Source organism: Cornus florida, unplaced genomic scaffold (assembly GCF_030987335.1).
Source record: "Cornus florida cultivar Cherokee Brave unplaced genomic scaffold, ASM3098733v1 CherokeeBrave_3.0.0_Hap2_Chr11, whole genome shotgun sequence".
In the NCBI taxonomy this organism is placed as follows: Eukaryota; Viridiplantae; Streptophyta; class Magnoliopsida; order Cornales; family Cornaceae; genus Cornus; species Cornus florida.
Genome location: NW_026775581.1, coordinates 28,513,747 through 28,528,025, shown reverse-complemented (window position 1 = coordinate 28,528,025; position 14,279 = coordinate 28,513,747). Strand labels below are relative to the sequence as shown.

The following is a 14,279-nucleotide window of genomic DNA, read 5'->3' as shown; positions in this document are numbered from 1 at the left end:
GTAGATTCAATATGCGCCAAATCAACCAATAACCACCACAAGAATTCTGCCTAGACAAACTCTTTAGGATGGATTCCAGCAAACAAAACCAGCCAAAAAAGCTCCGAGCACTAGGTTGTAATAGCTTGGGTCAAAATCCCAAAAACAGATTTGAAAAATGAAAAGACCAATTAAATAGCCTCAAAATGAAAAACAAACAGTACTATAATTTACAGCATTACGTCAACATGATATTAGCGTACGGAATCTGATGCCAACCTTCTCTAATGTGAGGCAAGTGAATATGAATTTCGATTTGGCACTTATATCAATTTGAAGTTTGTGAGATTGTGTGTTAGGGTTTGTAAGTGAAGAGGAAGAGAAGAAGAGAGAATATTATTATCGTGAGTTGAAAATATCATTAGGACTGGAGCCTTGCCATGTAGAGTTCAGCACGTGTCGGATGTTCATTTGCTCTTCAGCTCACCGTTTTGCATTGTGTCGTTTCATAGAAAGTCTTGGATTTTATTTAAACAGCTATAATACTAAAAATAAACGCTGGAGACATAATAAGTAGTAATAAATCCAAGTCACGGTAACGCAATCCCATTTCCCTCCGTCTCTGTCTCTCCTTTCAACTCATCGGACCAGAGAAGTATAGAGAGAGAAAGAAGAGGAAAGAAAACACTTAAAATAGAGACAGGAGAGAAAATAGGAAGGAAGAGAGAGAGAGAGAGCGGGCAATGCTGGGATCGATTGGCTGTAGTTAATCCATTTGAATCGATACTAGTTTAGTATTGGGTGTATATGTATGGGGAGTGGAACATTCGTGGACGGTGTTCGTCGCTGGTTTCAACGTCGCTCCTCATCATCAGTCCCTGTTGTTAATAGCAATGATCACAAAAATAGCAAGCTTAAATCCCATGTGTTCGTGACCGATCTCGAAGCCCAATCGTCATCACTTGAACATCAACAACAACTAGACAAAGACGACCTCACTGTCATCGAAGACTTTGATATCTCTGGTTTGAATCTTATCAGAGTCCCCAAACGCATCGATTTTCCATTAACCTCCATGGATCCTCACAAAAAGGTCTCTTTCTTTGTCTTTCTTTCTACCAAGAGATCTAACTGTTTATTTCATTGGATTTTACATTTGGGTTTTCATTCTATAGGAAGCTCTTATGGTATTTGGTATTCAGATCCTGTTTTTTATTTATTTTATATATTTATTTTTTTTACTGTCTTATTTTGCCTTATTTGGTTGAACAGGATTTGGTAAAGTTTTTATTTATTTATTTTTGTTTTGTAATTTTGAATTTTTGATAAGTAAACCCCACAAGTAATTTGGCTGGCAATATGTATATGATGCAACTAATTTCTCTGCTTAATATAATGGATATGATTTTATCTTCTATAATATAATTTATCTGCTTAATATAATGGATATGATTTGACTTTTTTTTTTTTTTTTTTTTCCTTCGTGACAGGGAATCATGGATTCTCCTTTAGTTGTAATTTGCTTCTGTTTTATTTTATTTTTTTATTCCCATTAATGTATATATTTATGTTTTTGAAGTCACCTCTTTTATGAAATTATGACCCATTCTACTTGCATTTACTACTCTGATTGATACAGCCCCTAATTTGGGAGTTGAAGCGTATTAAATAAAGGGCTGTTACATGTGCATTTCTTGAAGTTGTGAATTCGAGAAGATATGCAGATATTCGTGCTGTTACAACTTTTTTCTGTTCTTAATGCCTTGAGAGTAGGGAAGTAAGGTGATCAATGGATGTTGAATGATTTTTTATGAATGCATAATTATTCAAATACAAGAAAATATGTCACATGGTTTATTTTAAAATGAAAAAAATTAAAAATTAAAAACAAAAAATATTTTTTCTATATATTCCTCTACTAAGTGGCTGAGCCACATTGTTGAGTGGGGGCAATTGCCCCACAGCGTTTCACCCTATCTCACTTTTTGTGAATAAAAATTTCGGTTTAGGTTACGAAATAACAGAATAAGAATTTTGTTAATATCAAACACATTTATTTATTTTTTTATTATATTTATTTATTTATTTATTTATTTTTTTGTGTGAATTGGTTTTTTGAAATAATTAAAACTATGATAGAATCTTGTAATTACTTGAATTATTTCATATAAATTATCATGCAATGTTCAAAACATAAAAAGTGGTCGGGGACAATCATAAATGTATTGAATAAAAGTAGAATCAATCAATATTTAAGTTTTTGTATTTCTTTTTTGGTAAAAAAAGTTAATACTCATAATCTTGACACTGTTTAATGTAGCCTCCGGCCCTCCACTGAATTAAATTCCTTCTGTCACTGCCTTTACTAATACATCATCCATTGCATATTGTTTAATTTTAATCCATCTATATAGAATACCAGCAATCCTCCTTTTCTCAGGATGGATAAGATATTAATATTAATAACATTTTTTTCCCTAGTTAATATTAGTAACATTTTATGTACTACTCATTTATATGGTTTTTCAGCTAAAAGAGAATGTTACTGATTATAAACTACAAAAGATAGAAGGTTAATTCAATAGTTCAGTAATTTGAAAATCACCATGTAATAAAACAATTTATCAACTTTGCTTAACTTTCTATTTATACTCCCGTCTCTCTCTATATCTTTTTCTTATTTTCTACATCTCTCCTACATCATCTAATGTGGTCTCATGATCATGGGCATCATATATGCATCGCTTCTATTGTTTCTAATGGATCAGTTTTTATCAGAGCACGATGGACTCAGAATTCTTCACAGAGTATGGTGAGGCGAGCAGATATCAAATTCAAGAAGTTATCGGCAAAGGAAGTTATGGCATCGTTGGTTCTGCTATTGACACTCACACTGGAGAAAGGGTTGCAATAAAGAAGATCAATGATGTCTTTGAGCATGTCTCTGATGCAACACGTATTCTCCGAGAAATCAAGCTCCTTCGGCTGCTCCGTCATCCGGATATTGTAGAAATAAAGCATATTATGCTTCCTCCTTCTCGGAGAGAATTTAGAGATATATATGTTGTATTCGAGTTGATGGAATCTGACCTTCACCAAGTGATTAAGGCAAATGATGATCTTACACCTGAACATTATCAGTTTTTCCTGTACCAGCTTCTTCGTGGTTTAAAATATATACACACAGGTTGCAATACTTCATTGATATCATCACTTCTCTTCGGCTCTTACATTTGGTTGATCATTGATATTTATCTTTTTATTTCTTTCAGCGAATGTTTTTCACCGTGATTTAAAACCAAAAAATATCCTTGCTAATGCTGATTGCAAATTAAAGATTTGTGATTTTGGGCTCGCTCGTGTATCATTTAATGATGCCCCATCAGCGATTTTCTGGACTGTAAGTGTGAACCTTATGGAGCTTCTTTGATTTGTTCCTGTTATTTTTCTGAGTTGAATTTTTGTATTCTTAACTAATACTTCATAATTATCCTTGTTTGGTTTATCAAAGGACTATGTTGCTACTCGATGGTATCGCGCTCCTGAACTATGTGGCTCTTTTTTCTCTAAAGTAAGCTGGTTTTCTCATATATATTCTAACCTTTTGTTCTATTTTCCTATTCCTGAATTACTAATTGTTGAAATGGTTCAAACCTTGTACGGAATTGAAAGTATTTTATATGATCTCCCTCTCTCCCCCCTGCTTTGTTTCATATTTCTTTACTTCTTGAGATTTTGTTGTTGATTGCGGCACATCACTTTTAAGTTTTAATATGCATTTTGAGTGAGAAAGATGCTTGTCAGCATTTACTCTTTACACAAGATAGGACTGTTTGTTAACTTATATCATCCAGACTCATGAGTGACACAAGTGGCTGTCAAGTGAACAGCAGGTGACCCTGCATACATATGGTGTGTGGTTAGCACCCTAAGGGCAGTCTACATTGCTAACTTTCCTGCACATGCTCCAGTGTGGAGTCTAGGATATGCTGCCCTCAGAAAACATGCACAGCAGGCCAAATGCCTGCTTGTGTTGCGGGGTAGGGCTGTGGAAAGTGGCTTGGTGCTAATGGCTACGGAATCTGCTGCTCATCTCCAGAAATGGAGTACCCAGAAGGCAAACTTCCACCATCTGGTGTGCAGTAGTGAACACTACCCTTTCTCCCTGTGGATGGTTTGAGATTCTTGGCATGCTGAATAGAGTGAGGGCTATACTAAGTTAGATAGCTGCATTCATTTTGTGGAGTGATAACATTATTAGTCTATTTGAGAAGAAACAAGACACTGATTGCCATACAGAAAGGTGTACCTTTTTGTGCAGGTTTTTGATGACCCATCTGACCTGCTTAGTCAAAGATGGGGTTTACAGGTCTTGCAGGCCCTAAATGTTTCAGTCCTCGGGACGAAAGGTGTACTTATTATCTCGTGAACTGCAGCTTGATTACAGTTCAAGCTTCTACATGTAGCCCATCAAGGCCCTTTTTTAGGGATCAAAATTCAATTCACAAATAACTTTTCCTTTTCCTTAGTGTTGCTCTAAGTTTCTCCTTCCCTCTGTTCATTTTATTCTTTGTTCAAGTTAGGTTATGCTACCTCACTGCTCCATATGGTACACTTACTTAATAGAACCCTCACAACTTCTTTGCTACGATTTGGTTCTCGACTAGGAAGCACAAATACTTTCCCAGGGTCACTGTGGCTGTATAGGACACATACCCAACACAAATACTCGTCGAGTATGGCCGGATACTTGTTTGATATGGCTGGAAAGTATCCGGAATTTTAAAATATTTTTGTTCAAATCAGATATGGCTGCGATATGACATGATACTTTAAGGTACAACATGATATTTATGGGATACATCTGGGCAAATTTTATATGTTTTTATGAAAATGGGGTAGTGTAATAATAAAAAAGTTCATTGTTTAAACGAAAATAGAAGATAAAAGAAAAAGGACTTAAAAGTTCAAATAGATATTAAATGACACTCATCAATGCAGAGAAGAGATGGATTAATCTGGATCATTCAAGTTTTGGAATTTTGGTTTTTCTCTCTTCTTTGTGTTTTTTCTAATTGTCTCTTTATACATTCATAACATAATGAAAAAGTAATCAAAATTTAATTTATATATAAAAATATAATTTATATATATATATATATAAATTACATAATTTATTATTTTATTGTCTTATCTTGCTATACCCATGTTATGTTTTTTTTATTTTTTTATTTTTATTTTTTTTTGTGGAGATTTGCTGGATCATCGTATTTTCGTGTCATCTCTTATTCATATCCTGTATCTGCATCCGTGCTTCTTAGGTTCTGGATTGTGATTTTTAGAATTAACTCGGTTGGTTCGGCTCTGACTTAGATGTTAACCCTAACTTGACTAACTTGTGTGTACCCTAACGGTTTTCGTTAAACCTTATTGCTGTACCCTATCTATCGTAAGGCTTTGGCTTGGTGTATGTTTCCTTTCTAAACTATGAAAAATATTTATTATGGTATATCTATGTAGGGGGAAAAAAAGTAGCGAGGAATCTACAATCATATGCTTTGATACCAATTGAGAAATAGGAGATCAGTGACTTTAGGCTCTGATTTATAGTTTGTGCAAGACCCTGACATAGATTTAGAGGAGGTGAGTAGATCTTGTCCAATTTGAATTAACAATAACTGGTTTTTAAAGTCTTATATTAGAACGCACTAATATGAATCAGTTAAATATAGAGAGCAAAAATAAATAACTCAACCATAACCATACATAAACACACGATTTTGACACAAAAAACCCTAAATTAGGAAAAATCTACAGGACCTAGTCCAGGTAGATCGTATCCATTATGAATAAGAGATTATAGAACTAGATTTCCAGTTTCCCAAATCCTAGTGAATCCCTAGTTACCTATCTACACATACTGGCGCTAAATTCTCCACTCAAGTCTCCAATCTGTTTGCTCTGTCAACAGATTTGTTCTTCACATGATCTGTTTTTCCTCAAGTACTTTGATCTCCATGACTAGGCGCCCAAGCTTTGTATTCGTTGTGTAGAAACACTTCAGTGTTGTATTATGTGTAGCACAAGAATTATGGTGATCAACACTTTAAATAATAACTCAGCATCTAATGCAAGATGCTAGATCATGAAAAGAAAATTTTGCTCTCTAAAAAATATACAATCTCTTTATATGCTCTCTCAATATTGTGTCTAGAGATTTCTGTATCCATGGAAAAATTTCTAATTGATGGGCTTGGGAATGCTACTTCAGGCCTGAGGCCTAGCTGGGCCAGACCATCGCTGATATGCCTCCCATTGATTTGTAATGCTGATAATGTCTGGCTTGGCCAATGGCCACTCCTTTGTATGGTGTACCCAAGCCGTTTTTAATAGATGTATATTTTGTGTTTGCTCAATATCTAAGCTTATCTGCTGCCTCTTCAGACATTTGATCAGCACACTAGTGTAGGAAGTTCTTGATGACAATTTTACAAGCTCATATAATCTTTATGACGCATGCGATTTTAAAAATCCTTGGTCTTTTAAGGTGGGGTTGGGTGGAGTTGTTTCTGGTTGTCTGTCTTCAATTTTCACTATCAAATCAAAATTTAGAACATTAATCCTACTCTAATGAGAATAAGATGAATTATAATCAAACTGATAATATTTAAGTCTTGGTAATTATGAATTGGTTTTCTCAGTAAACCAGTTATATTTTTTTATTTTAAATTTTTCTTAAATAAAAAAATCAGTTTCATTAATTTTATAAATGTCATAGTAATTTTATGGCCTTCTGTTAGGTTATCTTTTGTGCACTGAGCAGTGCATGCTCGGAAAGATGATCTCTGTCGTTAAGCCATATGTGCAGTTTCTGAGATATTTTCTGTTTTGCAGTATACTCCTGCAATTGATATTTGGAGCATCGGATGCATATTTGCGGAAATGCTTACAGGAAAACCATTGTTTCCTGGAAAAAATGTGGTGCACCAATTGGATCTCATGACTGATTTGCTTGGCACTTCTTCCCCTGAATCCATTGCAAGGGTTAGTTCTCTCATTTACTCATATCGTTTAGTGAAAATGACACAATCTTCAAGCTGGTGTTTTCTGAATTATTCTTCTTTCATTGTACCTTTTTTTTTTTTTTTTTTGGGAACTCGGAACTCCCCTGGGCAGGTCCCTTTTGGACCCACCCCAAGTTGCAAACCGAGGGTGCTGCAACCGGCCCCACAATGACAGCACCATTAAATTATGGGTTATAATGGGGCGTTGGGGAGTCGAACCCTAGACATGTTAGAACCAAGGCCCTCTCCTTACCGTTGGACCAAACCCCTTGGGGCTTCTTTCATTGTACTTGAGTATTTTTCATTGTACTTGAGTATTTTTTGTGTATAATACATCTTTATTTATTTTGAGTAGCCACTCTTAGGAACTGAAAATGAGATTTACCTTGTGCTTTTTCCTCAATTCACTAGTGTCAGGCAAGGCTCTTGTTTTATATTACTTTTTCCTTATAAATGATTATTGTTTTCATTAAAATGACAGATCCGAAATGAGAAGGCTAGAAGATATCTAAGCAGCATGCGTAAAAAACAACCAGTTCCATTTTCTCAGAAATTCCCCAATGCAGATCCTTTGGCTCTTGTCTTACTGGAGCGCCTACTTGCATTTGATCCTAAAGATAGGCCATCTGCTGAAGAGGTAATATTTGGAAACTTTTCACTATTTTACCACTTCAAAGAAATTCTCCTCAAAAGAATTATCCTTGCTTTAATTGATTAGGGGTCAGCATGCTCCTGATATCCTATGTTCACAGGCATTAGCTGATCCATACTTTAATGGTTTGGCGAATGTGGACCGCGAGCCATCTACTCAACCTATTTCAAAACTTGAGTTTGAGTTTGAGAGGCGTAAATTAACAAAAGACGATGTTAGAGAGTTGATCTATCGAGAGGTATAACCTTACACCATAACAATTTGTTGTGATAAGATTGTTGTTTGAAATATCAACTATACTTACAATGAATTTTATCTGAAGTAAACAGATTTTAGAGTACCATCCCCAGATGCTTCAGGAGTATCTTCGTGGTGCGGATCAAACCAGCTTTATGTACCCAAGGTCAAGCACTTTTTTATGTTTTTGGAACTGAATTTATTTATGTTTCCATACCAAACCTGTGTGGTACTCCGCTAACTTGTGTCAACCCGACTTGATAGGGCCCTTACTTGCTAGTGTTGTAGGGTCCTCACCGACTCACTCTTTCACTTGGGCTTGCGCACTCACACATACTTGGATGCACTTGGTTGGCAAGAGTTGAATGCTTGTATTATTTCTTAAGGAATGTGTACAAGACTTGGTCTCTCTTACACCATGAGGAGCTTCTCTTACTCCTGGGTGGCTTATAGATGCTGATTAAACCTACCCTATCCGTAGGCACTAATTTATCCAATTCATGACTCGACAGAACTTGACACTAACCTTGATTCCAGACACACAGATATGCCATGTAGAAACCAGACTTCCAATAAGCACTTGTATGTACTTTTTGTGTGGCCTAACCTTCTCACAATTTAGGCAGGGCAGGGTGTGGTATCCTCCTGCACCTATTTGGAGACACTCTCATTATGCCTTTAGCTCTCCATGTCTATGGAAAGTCTTTAGCACCCAACATATGTCTTCGGTCCCACTTCTTGTTGAAGCTAATATGCAATGCTGTAGTAAACTTGATGTGTTGACTGCAACAGTTGAATCCCATCATTTGGTACCATGCACGTGATTTGTTCTCCTCCTTGCATTCTCATTGCTTGCCAACAAGGTAATCATGTAATATTGATCTTGTCCAGGATGTCCAATGTGAGCATTGCTCTATGATCGTACATGTTGATCACCTTGAAGTCGGCCTTACCTTTCCACCTCTCCATGTATTGCTCTATACCCTAGCAGACATAGACAGATGTTTCTTGTAAGTTGATGGCCTTATGCTAATCCTCCATTTTGGTTGCTTTAGGCCCAAATTCTTTTCTTAGTTGTCGAACTTCTCCCCATCCCTGGTCACATCATCAGTGCATTGACGCTTGCATGTCTTAACGTCCTTTCCTTGCACAACTTGGAGATCTTCTCTCTTTTGCCACACTATTCAGCAACTGTATGTCACCAATAGGTGTAACTTGCTCCTTTATTCAAATTTTAATTTTGACCACACAATTAAAATTATAGCAAAAATATAAAGCAAGTAAAGTAAGAGAGTTAGAGATTGACTCCGGGGTTTTTAGCGTGGAACCCTTGTTGGAAGAAATCCGACCAACCGAGACGGAAAGCACAGAGACTTTCGCAGTTTCGAGCGAAACGAGCCACTATCTCGACACAAAGTATATCAGACTCTGACTCAGGCTAACACTTACTCCACTCTACTAAGAACTAGTTGCTGACTCCCCATCCAAATGCTCCTAACTTCAGGCTTATTCGTCAATCCTTATAGAAGGGGGGTTGGTAGAACATGAACACCCTGTGAATGCTTTGCCCCCTTCGTAGCACGATTGACTCCTCCTTCCTTCAACCTGCTTTTGTTTGAACAGAATTCTAACGAATCTTCAAATTGCTTGGACTCCGATCTGAAAGAGATCACCAACCTAATATCGCTCGTGTGAGACAGTGTGTCCACTCAAAGCAGAAAAAATACACACAGAAATCAAAACGATTTTCTGTGAAAAACACTTAAAAATGCTCTCTCAAATTACTCAATTTTGATTTCAAAATCCGTATGAAATTATGAGAGAGAACGTGTTTATATAAACACTAGTGTCCTATCCTCACTTGTACATGGACTTCCCTAACAAGTCTTGATAAAAAAAGGAAAGAAGAATTTTACAAAAACTGAAGTTTCCTTTTTAATCCTGTAGGATGCGACCGGTCGGACTTAGTAGGATCGGTAGGACTTTAGCAGTTGCAATTTAAAAGTTCCAAAAATTTATTTCTTGGACTGGTGGAAAATAAGTTGGACCTGTAGGACTTTGACAGTTCGCACTTTTATTTTTAAAAACTTCCAAAAACTTCCTAATCTGACTTAAATATAAATTTGCAATGTGTATCCTCACTCACATACCTATACTACATCTCATCTCATCGAAGTGTGCTTGCATGTGTAGTTTTGCTTCCGACATTGAGCCCAAGATAAAACAACAATTACAACTTGATCAGACAAATTTTGACAATGAAATTAGCCAATTACAAAATTCATTTCTCACAAAGCTCGAGCTTAAGCTTTGGTGGGCAGTGCTTTAGTGAGGTTAGGTTCATCCCGTTCAAGCTCATATGCACATCTAATTTGAAATATGCGTTTGTTCATACATATTTATATACACACACTTGTATCTATTTATGTGTATATGTATATTTACATCCCCAGTGGCAAAAATTGTTGCACCTATGTTAAATTTTTTTTTTTTTTATCTCCATTGTCGATCCCCAAATTCCATCATCTCAAACATCCTAACAACACTTGTAATAACACCGAATGTCGGTATGAGAGAAATAAGAGAATGTGAGACTGGCTGTTTGTGTGGGGGGAAGGGAGGGAGACCGAGAACAAGATAGTTGATAATCAGCAAATCGTGATCGGCAGGTGTGGGGTCAGGCGGATGAAGTAAGTTTGAGATTTGAGAGATGTTTAGAAAACCTTGTATATTGATTTATGTATATAAGGGTACATTTGGTATTTTGAAATAAAATTAAGGGTATAACTCATACCCGTCCCTTTTCCAAATAATGGCTCGTTGGGTGAAAACAAATTGCCACGGCTAATCATTAAGTCATCTTTATTGGGAAAGAACCTAATAATTAAAATAGGAAAGTTGATGTTTGCTTAGAATAGAAATATCTCAATTATCTTGATGTATTCTTAGAACTTCAAAGATACTTTAACCCTATTGGAATTATTCCGTGCCCTACTTTTATTTGAACATTTCTTTCCTTTTCTATTTTGTGGCTAAACAAATTATCTTCTTCTCCTTTGAGAATTGAATTCTTTGACAAAAGCAGTTTCCACTGACACAGCAATATCCCCCAGCTTCCGTGTTTGTGTAATTTTTCTATTAAAGTTTTGTAAAAAAAAGCGTAACATTAGTAGGTGGTATTTACTTTTGGCATGTATATACTTCACAAATAAAGTAATGCAAAGAAAATGATACCATAAAGAACTTTAAAATTATAAACAAATATTGCAATGCAGCACTAAATTAAGTTAATCATTGTCATAAAATAATTTATAAAATAAAACTGAGTTTAAGAAAGCTGGCCTAACAGAGAGGCACGCTGTGTTGAAGCTGATAGTCCTGTCCAATGTGCAGGTGAATGCGGTCTTAGATAACTCCAAGGTAAAACCCAAATCAGCTCTCAGCCTTATTTCGTCTACGTGCATTACTATAGGAAGATGATGATACAAATCTGTTTTTGTTTTTTTTGCCTTAAAAAATAGTTAATTTTATGAAAGAAGGCTGAAGTAAAGCTGCAGAAGGGAGTGGATACCCAGTAGAATAACAGAGTAGATAGAAGTATTGCAGAGAATGTGTGTTCTCTGTTTGTAGACTAGCACACTATTTACTGTTGTGTGCACTAATGTCAAAGTAAAGCCCAACGGATAGAAAATAAATGGCAGATTAAATGTGTATAAACGAGACTGAATAAATAGGTTAATGAGTGTCTGTATAAATAGGCTTCAATGGATATAATGGCTGGGCTTTTTAAATGATCCCACATTTCTTCTTTGTAACGAGTCTCAACAGTTACAATTTTAAATGTGTCAGAAATGAGCCTTGTGAAAAAGGAAGCCCACACGCTTGTGTGGCACACCACTCTACATCAACACAACACCGCACGCCATGATATGGCACGTCTGGTCAAGCCAAGTGGTGCCAAGCAGGTGCATGTGCGTGTTGCCCATAATGCTACTAATGTGGAACAATAAAGATTTCAGAACCTTCCATCTCCAAGTGAAGGTTCTGAAACTAGCAATTCGACATCTTTTTTTTCAAAATGCAATTCGACATCTTCATTATGTTGTTTTTACTGACATTTGAGGGCATCTATAGGTCCCTGGAATTTTTATATCACCCAACAATTTGTTATTAAATATCCAATTTGCTGTCAATTTCATGTTAAAATGGGAGGTATTTTTTTTTTTTTGCTTCCATATATTAATTATTTTTGCTAGGATTAGTCAAGTTTTCACTCAATGTTATTGCTCGAAATATAGTGGTGTTGATCGGTTCAAGCGACAGTTTGCCCATCTTGAGGAGCATTATGGCAAAGGTGAAAGAAGCACTCCACTCCAAAGGCAGCATGCTTCCTTGCCTAGGTAAAATGTTGAGCAAAGATGTAGACTAATTTTTGTAAGCGTTATATGGTGCTATTATGGAAACTGCATAATCAGGTCAGGTGGTTGAGGAAAATTTTTCCACTTCCAAATATACCAGCATTCATTGCATTACATCCCTCAAACTAGCATGCTTGCCGAACATGATTTAAACCAATTCTGACCACCATCATAATAAGATGGGCTGATTATATGGTATACCTGATAGGCCCCTGGTTCAGCTAATTTGAGGATGTGTATTGTGTATTATCTTTTGCCTTTTTCAGAGAGCGTGTTCCCGCACCCAAGGATGAAGATGCTGCCCAAAGTAATGATTTTGAAAAGCGAACTGCGGCTTCTGTTGCAACTACTCTTCAGAGTCCTCCAAAGGAGTCCGATGGATCAGAAAATGCAATTGCGAACACACAAAATGGACTAAGCAAGCCAAACTACAGTGCTCGTAGCCTATTAAAAAGTGCTAGTATTAGTGCTTCAAAGTGTGTAGTTGTAAAAGGAAGAAAAGATTCAGAGGTAATTTGTATTGCTTTAATTGTTTCTTGTTGCTTGTTCATTTTGTGTTCACCACTCACAGAGATTGATGTTTGATATTGATTGATATAGCACTAATTTCTCAAACGTCATGCTGTTGGATGAAATAATAGCATGATGTGTAGAAATCATCTATTTTCTATAAAAGTGATATCAAATAAAGATTAAATGAGGCTACAAACACAAGGATATTAAGGTATGGCACAAATTTGTTGAAATGAACACCTTGGATAGAATAATACCATGCTGTGTAGAAATCACCTTTTCTCTATAAAGGTAAATACCGGTTAACAGTTAATCGGGTTAAATTCTCTATTATGACGCATGTGATCATGTAGGCCTTTTTTAAATGGCTCTGTCTATTTCTCGTCTTAAAATTGTTGCATGTCCCTAGTTCTGTTCTAAATGTGATCCTTGAAGAAAGTTTTGATGCCTCTAAATACTATGGAAACCAAATGGATCACAACTCACTTGATAATCCATGTGCCCATTCCTTGGTATTTCCATTAATCCCAATCAGAAAATAGATGTAAAAGAAAATGCAACAACCTGGACATTTTTGTTTACGGAATAAAGAAAGATAACAATGCTGCACAAATGATTTTATTCTTGTTCTTGATGATGCCAATGTTGTTATTAATCATGATCACTTGTTGCAGGAAGAACCAATTGCCGAGAACAACGATGAGGTTGATGCGTTGTCCCAAAAAGTAGCAACCCTCTCAAATTGATTTTATACTTTCCTCCAGTAACTTATGTAGAGTGAGATGGTTTAATTATTTGCTCTTCCCAGTTTTCCTCCATTATGTGGACTGTCACAGCTTCATACAGCCTCCGCCGAAGACTTACATTTTGTTTCATTTAGGAGCTAACAAATAGGACGGCTATTGATATTTATTTCGATTTATTCTGTTCTTTTCATGTTAGAAGAAGAAATGCTTTCCAGTAGCTCTATTTCACAAGTATTGTTTTCTGTTCTATTTTTTAATGAAACTGATGTAACACAGTTTGATGGACAAGGAGATGAAGTGATGACGTCAGCTCCTTAAATATTTGCTTGCATTATTATTTTATTATTATTATTTTCGGTATTTGCTTACATTATTCATCAGACAAGAAATGCTCAGACATTTCAAGGTCAAATAAGTCGTCTAGGGTGAATTTTAATGATATAAAAACAGATTTTCCATAGAGATAGTGGGAGAAACGAGCGAAATCCAGATACAAGCATTCTAATGTTTCGAACTTTTGATGTATCTTTGCTTGTTCTGTAAATTTAAAACAGAACAATTGTGTACATGAAAATAGTGGAGTTAGCACACATGGAAAATCTTGTGATATATATATATATATATATATCTATATATTTCTTTCCCTTTTAAGAAACTATCCATTATATTC

General features: G+C 35.8%; 1 protein-coding gene across 2 annotated transcripts; it reads left to right on the top strand.

The window, feature by feature from the left end:
* The first annotated feature begins 533 nt into the window (after window positions 1-533).
* LOC132286945 (mitogen-activated protein kinase 9-like) lies at window positions 534-13,977 on the top strand. Of its 2 annotated transcripts, XM_059789386.1 has the most exons (11): window positions 535-1,072; window positions 2,758-3,166; window positions 3,252-3,379; window positions 3,491-3,550; window positions 6,874-7,023; window positions 7,525-7,680; window positions 7,796-7,933; window positions 8,025-8,098; window positions 12,231-12,332; window positions 12,617-12,860; window positions 13,538-13,977. In XM_059789386.1, the coding sequence occupies exons 1-11, from the start codon at window positions 791-793 to the stop codon at window positions 13,607-13,609; spliced, it is 1,815 nt and encodes a 604-aa protein (XP_059645369.1). In that variant the 5' UTR covers window positions 535-790; the 3' UTR covers window positions 13,610-13,977. The 2 variants fall into 2 exon arrangements, with proteins under 2 accessions (XP_059645370.1, XP_059645369.1); XM_059789387.1 differs by lacking the exon at window positions 12,231-12,332 and having other exon boundaries at window positions 534-1,072.
* The last annotated feature ends 302 nt before the right edge of the window (window positions 13,978-14,279 follow it).